This window comes from Geospiza fortis, unplaced genomic scaffold (assembly GCF_000277835.1).
Source record: "Geospiza fortis unplaced genomic scaffold, GeoFor_1.0 scaffold75, whole genome shotgun sequence".
Lineage (NCBI taxonomy): Eukaryota > Metazoa > Chordata > Aves > Passeriformes > Thraupidae > Geospiza > Geospiza fortis.
Window position 1 is genome coordinate 2,533,958 of NW_005054360.1, and position 8,691 is coordinate 2,542,648.

The 8,691-nt window shown below is 45.8% G+C and overlaps 1 protein-coding gene across 5 annotated transcripts in view; it reads left to right on the forward strand.

Moving 5' to 3' along the window:
* JCAD (junctional cadherin 5 associated) overlaps positions 1 to 8,691 on the forward strand; it is a 58,860-nt gene that overhangs the window by 36,154 nt on the left and 14,015 nt on the right. For 4 of the 5 annotated variants that reach the window (XM_014308171.2, XM_031059321.1, XM_031059319.1 and 1 more), the window contains exon 2: positions 7,446 to 7,807. In XM_014308171.2, the coding sequence (XP_014163646.1) occupies positions 7,506 to 7,807 (302 nt within the window). In that variant the 5' untranslated portion in view covers positions 7,446 to 7,505. The remainder of the gene's footprint in view (positions 1 to 7,445; positions 7,808 to 8,691) is intronic. The other variant, XM_031059322.1, reaches the window with a different exon arrangement.

Here is an 8,691-nt window from a genome sequence, read left to right on the forward strand (position 1 = left end):
GCATGCCAACAAGACATTTTCTGGGGGAAAGTTAGGGGAAGAATATTAAAAAGTTTAGTTTCCATCCCAAATCCCTTGTTTCTGAGGCAGGATTGCTTCATGTGCACCGCTTCTGATAGATGTTCATTCAGTCTGTTCTTGAAAACCTGTATTGATTCACAGCCTGCCAGCATAAACAGTCAATAACTATCATTATGGCTAGACAGTTCCTTTTAATACCTAATCTAGATCACCCTTGCTGCTTCCTAAGCCAGTCCCTTTGGTTGTCCACTTCTGCAGGGAGTACAACAAGATTATTACAGCCTTTTAGCAGCCTGACATATTTAAAACTTGTTATCATCTCTCATTCTCTCACCCTCATTCCTCCACACTTTCCTCCCAATTAAACAAGCCCATTTTTTGTACCCTCTTCTCTAGGGGTCACACTTGGCTAAATTTTTTATCATTCCCTGTGGGCATCTTGCTTGAGGTAGGACACAAAGTGGATATAGGGCTGAGAGGAGTAAAGAGCGTGATGTGTGATGCTCCTCTTGATATATCTGCAAGCATATTCCCCTGTGTCTACCAAGCCCTGCACTGCTCTTATCATGAAACCATAGAATTGTTAAACTTGGAAAAGGTCTTTAAGATCATTGAGTCAAATCATGTCATCCCTCTTTATGACTATAGCCCCAGAGACCCTTTTGCTGTACTGCTCCTTTTTGTTTTGCATGACATCCTTCTTCTTCAACATGTTTTTTTACACCTGCCTGTATTGAATCTCAATAATTCATTTCAGACTGGGCCTTTGATTTATTAAGATTTTATTTTAATTTTAATCCCTGAAAATGCTCACAGCATTCCCTAGAGATTTGTAATTGTAATCTTCCTCCTAATTTACAAGTCATTAATGGAAATACTGAGTAGAGCAAGACCCCAGGCACAGCCCTTATGTGTCTTTTCAGGTTACCATTGGACTTGCTACTGTTCCTTGAGTACATATTTGAAGCCTGCCCTGTATGCCTGCCCACAGTAAATTATACCTCAATTGTATTCACCTGGTTTGCATATAAGACTATCACATGCATTCATCAAAGCTTTCCTCATTCCAACGTGTGACTTGTGCTGGTTTTTTCTCCCTACTCACTATGCTCCCAGCTCAGTTAAAGAAGAAAATTAAATAGATTAGGCTTAATTTGTTCTTGACAAGTCTGTATTTTCTGTTTTCTCATGGCTTTATCATGTGGGAGTGGATGCAGCTGCAGTGCAAGGCGGCAAGCAGGGAGATGGAAATTCTTCTTGGATTGCACACTTGCTCCCTCCTGCTCCACGATAATCAACATTTGTTATAAGTATTTACAGGAGAATTGAATAATAATTTGTCTGATTTGATATCAAAGCAAGGCTGTTTGGTCTATGATACCCCAGATCTGTCTCCTTCCCCCTTTTGTTTGAAGTTAGATAATATGTTTGCCCTTCACTCATCCTTTGAGGATTTCTAGAAGGCACTTACTCATGGCTAGGAGGCAGCCGTGGCTATTTCCCCACTCCTTCCTTACTCCTAGCCCGTGCTTAATTAAGCCCCACCAAGTTGGATACATCCAACTTGCATTAATGTTCTCCAGTCTTTGTCCTGTGTTCTAGAGTATCTTTGCAGTAAATAGCTAACGTTTGATCATAGTGAACATTATTGTTGAAGGCTCTTCAAACACATTAAATTAATCTTTCCCAATGGAGCGTGTGTCTGCAAGTCAGTGGATGTGGTGCTGGCTGTTTCTGTGTCAGAGGGCAGGGGCATGGCATTCTGGGGTGGCTGCATGCACAGCACCACTGCAACCTGCTGGTTACAGTCCCATCTGACTTTATTGTCCTGCAAAAGATGAAATTAGCAAGGTAAAAACCTTGTTTAATGTGCTTTTGATAGGCTGTTTTATATGCGCACATGCAAAGCCAGAGTGAGAAAACAGGAGCAATTAAAATGTCCAAAGCCTTAGATATTCTCCTGGGATATAGCTCAGGGTTATATTTAGACAGAGCAAGTAGCACCATCTAGTATTGAAACAACCATAAGAACCTGTTTTCCATTGCTCTAGTCTGTCAGGCTTTTATCACTTGATCTGAGACTTTCAGGTTGTGTCTCTTTCTTAGGCTAGGTTTATTTTAATATTGTCAGCTAAACCAATTCAACCATTTCCAAGAAAAACTAGAGGGGAGGAGAGAAGGAATGTTGTTTTGCCCACATTAGAAAGGGGAAAGAAAATAAATCTTTCAGCTTTTTGATTAAGAGCTGCAGTGCCATCATGTTCAAGAACGGGATCTCTGGTGACAAGGCTGGGAGACGTCTGTGCGTGTTCTTGGCAGACTCGTCTCTGCTTTGAGTTACTCCATTTTCTGAAGACTTTTCTCCCCATCCATCATCACAGCCCAGCCTCTGGTGCTGAGCAGCCCACCGGTGACCCAGCCCTGTGCTCGTGCCCTCACTGCTCCAAGGGATGTGCCAGCACAGCGTGCCTGTGTAGGGCTGTGCTGCTGGAGTGGGATCATCCCTTAATGACAGCTCCTGCTTCTTCCAGTATAGGTGAGATGGGGTCTCAAATCTGGGAGCAGGCACAGAGGTTCTTCTGCTGGAAGTGTAGACAGGACAGTAGGTGTCCATCAGATGGGGAAGGAAGAAACTGGGGTGATGGATGCAAACTGAGGACTGGCCAGCAGAAGCTGTGAGGGGTGCAGGAGGAAGGATGGGCTGACTGCCATCCATGGTGGGCTGTGTGGGAAGAGTGGCTCAGCTGGTGGGACCAGGAGACAGAAGGGCAGAGAAGGGATCCTGGAGGAGAGGGGGAGGACAGCAAGAAGGATTGGTGAGTGTGGGAAGGGGGAAATGAAGGCACTGGGTTATGTGGTGGTGAGTTAACAGGGGTGGGGAGATATGGGGCTTCCTGGACAAAAGTGTTGGAGTTGGATTAGATGGACAGAGGGATGGAGGACAGCACAGTACACAAATTACTGCAACCAGTTTTTTTAGCTCATCCCAGGTCTTCAATGTGTGGGCAGCTATTTGCCATACTTAGGTTCATGTGCACTAGGTTCTTGCAGCAGTTGTTTTGTACCTAATTCACTTTTAGAGCTGAGTCCTTCAAAAAATCAGGTTGTAAGCACTTCAGACTGGGTGCCTAGAGTGGAGAGGATTGTTTCACTTTAGTCTGTCTGCATAAATGTTCTGTCTGGCACATGTCTGATATGAAATGAGAATAATGTCACCCAGACGTGAGTGAAGATAAGCTAGTTTAATGTGACCCATCTAGATAATACTCTTTGTAATTCAGATGCCTGTTAGTAACTACATCTTCAAAGCAGTGTTTGAATAGCTGCTGTAGAGACATAGAGCTGCTGTAGAGCTCAGGAAGAACTGCCATCACCTAGCCTGCACACCAATCAAGGCCAGAGTCCTGCAGAATTCAGTAGCCTCAAGTCATGTAATTAGAGACTGCGGCAAATTGTGTGTCCTTGATTTGGGTAATTCTTGATGTTGTATGCTTCATTTTGCAGTATGAATCATGTTCCTTCAATGTTTTATTTTCTTGAAAGTTGTACAAAATCATTTATATTATTGTTATAAATAGTTCTGCAGAGGTGGGAGGGCAAATCATGCTCAAGAAGGATTTCAGGGGTTGAATTCAGCCACGCAAAGGGTTACCACCTTCCCCTACATTTCAAGTAGTGGAGGGCAGGAGAGATGTTAAAGAGGGCAGCCAGGACCAAATCCTCTGTCACTTCTGGTCTCCCACCCTGTCTGCTGTGCCAGGGCACTCTGCGGAACTTGGGCTAAAGGAAGGAGCCTGCCAAGGGGCTGCTCAGAGCACCATGAAGAGAGCATTCAAGGCCATGCAAGTCATTTCAGAGCACAGAGGTAAGACCTGCTTCTGCCATTGCTGCAGGTGTTGGCATTCACCATCACTGGTACTGGTCATCATACAGATGGTGGTGGTATCCCCCGAAATAACAAGGCTTGGGAACCCCTGCCACTGAAAACAACTGCAGACAAAGGCAGATCATAAATAGAAAACAATGTGTTTCCCCCACTGAGAATGAGTTCCAGAAGCAGCTCAGAGGAAACTAGCACCAAATTTCTTCAGGGTGTTTTTCAGGAGTGCGTTGGGCTTTTCTCAGGCCAGAGGTGAGATCCATGCTCCTGGAATGAGCACCCCAAGGTGAGGTGCTCTGATGACGTTTCCATCTGCTGATCCCATTGTGTCCCGCTTGCCCAGGCTGTGGGTCTCCATTGTGTCTGCCTACATGGGGGCTGATGCTGATTTCCGCCGTTCACACTTGTTTCTTTGCATCTGAGAGTGCTGCTGAGAAGTTTCCAGAGAAAAGCTTGGCCCCTGTTTCCAATGTACTGCAGAGTTGTACCGGCTGCCGGGGACAAGTCGGAAACACTGGCAAGATAGCAGGCATCCTCAGGAAGCAAACCCTATCAGAAAGCAGTGATGTCATTGGCAAACAAAACAAATGAGGGCTGGAAAAACAAACTGTTTTGCAGCGTTGTTGATCTTCCCTCAAATTAGAAGCTCTGCACAGCCTTTACTCTGCGGTCCAGATTGACAGATTATTTACATGGAATACTGCAGCAATGGTTTTGTTACTCCTGCCAATCCAATTCCTTTGATTTTATTTTTTAGGTTTATTTATCTAAGGGAGGGTGGGGTGAGTGTCCCAGAACTCTAGCCAGATTCAGAAAGCCGGCCAGCATCCTTGCACATGATGAGTGCTGACATGATTGATGTCCTGCATGCTTTGATCAGGCAGGACTTCTGGCTTCCCTGTCCCTGATCAGGTCCAGTGCAGGAGATGCTACTTCCCCATGACTTCTGCACTGCCCTTTGAGGCTGTGTCCTGACAATGTCCCAGCTAGTGGCCACCTGCCACCACTGCTACTGGCTCCTTGGAGCTTGTGCCATGAGCACAGAGCAGGATTCTCCTCCTTAGTTGTTCCCATTGTGGTGCTGTGATGGGCATAGTGATAGCATCCTTCTCCCAGATGGGCCTCCCCAGCACACATAACACCATGGGGTTTCCCCTTCCACACATGGTGAGTTTGCAGAGCAGGAAGAGACAGTCATACCAGTTCCTCATGGCACACTTCCACTTGTTACTCCTCACCACTGGTGCCAAAAGAAGGATCAGAGTAAACCCCATGGGCTGGAGGTTTCTCGCCCACGCAGCTTTGCCTCTCTGATGGCTGCAGTGCGTGGCAGAGAGGGGGTTAAACTCTTCTCCAAAGCAGCCCTCTAACAGCAGGAAAAGCACATTTCTTCCTTGCACCTGTGAGCGCTTCGATGGGCTTTCTGCTGTTTATGGAAGTCACATTGGATCTTTCTCCTGTTAGAAGCTGAACAGCTCTAGCAGCCAGCTGTTCCCTCTGCTCTGCTCGTACCTGGCTCCTTGCACAATCCGGGCAGGGGGTGGATGGAAAATCAGCTTTTTAGGTCAGCATTCAAAAATAACCCACAAAGCCTTCCCTTCCTTCCGTGAGGGAAGGGTCCCACTCCTCCCTTCTTTCTGCCTGCTTGTACTTACTGCTGGCTCACCTACTCAGAGCTCTTACTGGGAATTTGGAGTTCTGTTCTAGCAGGGGCTAATATCTTCAGCACAGAGCTCTATTTCTCTGTTTTGAAAGGGTGTGTAGTGTTGAATGTGTGAAAAGGGAGGAGATTCATTAAGCTCTAGGGACAAACCGGTTTGGGTGTTCAGGAGGCTCTCGGGGTGGAAAGCCACTTTTGCAGGCCAAGTTAAATTGTGGCTCTGCATAACAACTGTGCCTGTTTTTCTAAACTCTGTGCTCTCCTTGGGCAAGTGCTATGGCCACTGTGGGCAGTGCAGCAGTAGCTGGAAGGTTCCTGGGTGCCTGGAGCTGCACACCAGGCTGGCTCCACAGCTGGCACAGCATCCAGGAGTCAAGGTGGGACAGAAAATGGAATGGGCACTGGATAGGCAAAGAGTGGCCATAACACATGGAGTGCTGCAGCACAGAAAATGGTTTATATAGAGTGCCAACCCATCCACTTCTGTGTTTATGTAGCCTGAGAGATTTAGTACTAATAAACACACGACAGCCATCTCAGGAGTTGCTCCATTTCAGGTAAATCCTTGTGAACAACAGTGAACAGACTTATCCCTTTCTTCATGCCCAGAAAGAGCATTAGAGACAGTGTATAAAATGCACTTTTGTTATGATCTTCACAGAGACAGTCTCCTTTTAAGCAGCTGCTAGTCCAGGGCTCATGATCCTCAGGTGGACCTGCTGCTACTAAGGACACACTAGATGTGTTAAATGAACTCTTCATACAGGGAAAAGAATGTTGTGGTTATATTTTACATAAATCTATTTCTGTGTGTTTTGTGTGTTTTACCTTTTTATCCACCTTTTAAAAATTTCTTTCTTTTGTTAACACAGTTCAAACGGGGAGGAATGTATCAGGATGGGTCCATTGTTTTGTCCAGCCTTCAGAACAGAACATTACCTTCCACACATTTTAAGACTCTGAAAGAATGGGTATTCTATAATTGCCATTACAAGCTGTGAGAATGGTACAGACAATAGAGACTGTTTTCAGCCAACTAATTCAGTTTGCTGGATCTGTGCTCTAGTCAGTGCAGAATTGAGGGCTGTCACTGGGGAAGAAAAATCTTGACCATGCTGTGTCTTGCAGCTCCTTGAGACACAATGCACATGGGCATCACGTGTTGTTTATAGTCATGTTGCACAATGGAAGTGTGCTGTAAAAACAACATACTTGAAATCTTAGGTTTTGTGTTATTCTAGCTGGATTGCAGCAGACCAATGCAGGGAGAAAAGAAAGTAATCTGTAAAAAGGACTGTTTAGCTGGGGCATTGCATGATATTACCTGGGTTTCTCATGTGGTTGCATAATTCGTTTTTGTTCTTATGCATATTTTGTTCTTGTTCATGTGAACATTTTTTTTTTAATTCGAATATGCAGAACTGTAGGGAGAGGCTTATTGCTCTGTAATCCACCCCCTCCTCCTGCAGCAACTTAAAACATAATACAGAGCACACCTCTCCATGACTGGAGAAAAACAGTTGTCTAAGGAAATGCCTGCTCAAGTTGTGGGCTTACCTCCAGTGCAAAGTTTTTATTTTGAGGTCGCATTAGTGAAACCTGAAAGCTGCAATCACCAGTGAATTCTTGAGTGAAAGGGACTGAGTCAGCAGCAGCAGCACAGCATCTGCTGCTTGGCTGAGTGCAGGGAGGTGTATTGTCTAGGGAAGGACAGCACATGGATTCATCAGCATCTGCATGCACTTTGCTTCTTCTATTTTATTAAGAGGGTGAAAAACTGAGTAGAGGAGATGAGACTTCGAGCTTCCTGAGCCTACCAGCTGATCAAGGGTACCTTTTCTTGTCTAAAGTGGCCTTCTGATTGTTTTTGGTTTTGTTTTGTAGTGATGGGTCCAGCTGGAAAGAGCTTTCTGATGGCACAGCTGTGAGTGAACCCAGCACAACATGTTCAGTGTCGAAGACCTTCTGATTTCTCATGGATACAAATTGTCGAAAAATCCCCCTGTTTCATGCGAGAGCAGATACGATGGATACCGGCATGAAATCACAGGGAGCAGATCTGCTCAGAGACCAGCACTGAATGGGATTGAAGCAGAATCCAGAGCTGGGGCCTATGGCAAGAAACCTCTGGTGAAAACCAGCTCAAGCAGCACTGAAAGCAGCCATGGGAGCCAAGGGAGGCAAGCAGGTCCTGGTTACCACCATGACCTTCAGGGTTTGTCCACTTTTCATACTTCAGAAGGGGGGTAAGTTTCAGCATCATGCCATGGCTTTGCTTTCTCTTTCTTTTGGTCTTCGCAGATAACTAATCATGACTCTAACCCTTAACACCATCTTCCTGTGATCCTTTCCTGCTCCCATCCTAGTGACCATTTCCGTTCACTGGATGGCCACATCCAGTGACACATCCATTCACCTTCTGCTAGAGAAAGGCCTTTGGGAATACTGGGATAATGGGAAGTGGCTGAGTGTGAGAAAATATGTTTTAATAACGAGAAAGGCCTTTCTGATGGACTTAGGAAAACTTAGTTCTGGCACAGGGGGAAAGAAAAGGGAAAAAGGTCATCATTTTCTTCAGTTTTAAAACTACCCAGCTTCTTCTGCCACTTACACACCCAGGTTTTACTGTGGATTCAGCAACATGCAGCTCTGTGGGTGATTCTACATTCATTGAAGACTTGCTTGTTCTCCTAAGGCTGCTCTTATGGAGTAAACATGAGAAGGTGCCTGTGCACTTCTTTTACAAACAACTCCAAGCCAGTGGAAGCTGTTGTTGTCACTCCAGAGAATGTGCTTGTGCAGCCATGGCTTGCTCAGCACCGAGTACGTGCGCACGGGGCTGGGGCTGGCTGGGCAGGAAGAGCTGAGTGTACACAGCGACACTCAGCCATTGTTCTGCAGCTATTTGAGGGCTGCACATGGACAAAGGAAAGGGGCTCGAGCAGGACTGGAAGCCAGCCCAAGCATGACGATGGTTTGCAAGGAAAAGCCCCTTCCTCCTGCCGAGTGGGCTTGAAACTGAAAGCAGGACAAACACTGTCACCTTGGGAGCTTGTCCTCTTACAAAGACCTTCAGTAACATGTGGCAAAGCCATGTGTCTCCTTACTCCTGGGCTCGTCTGCTCTTTCC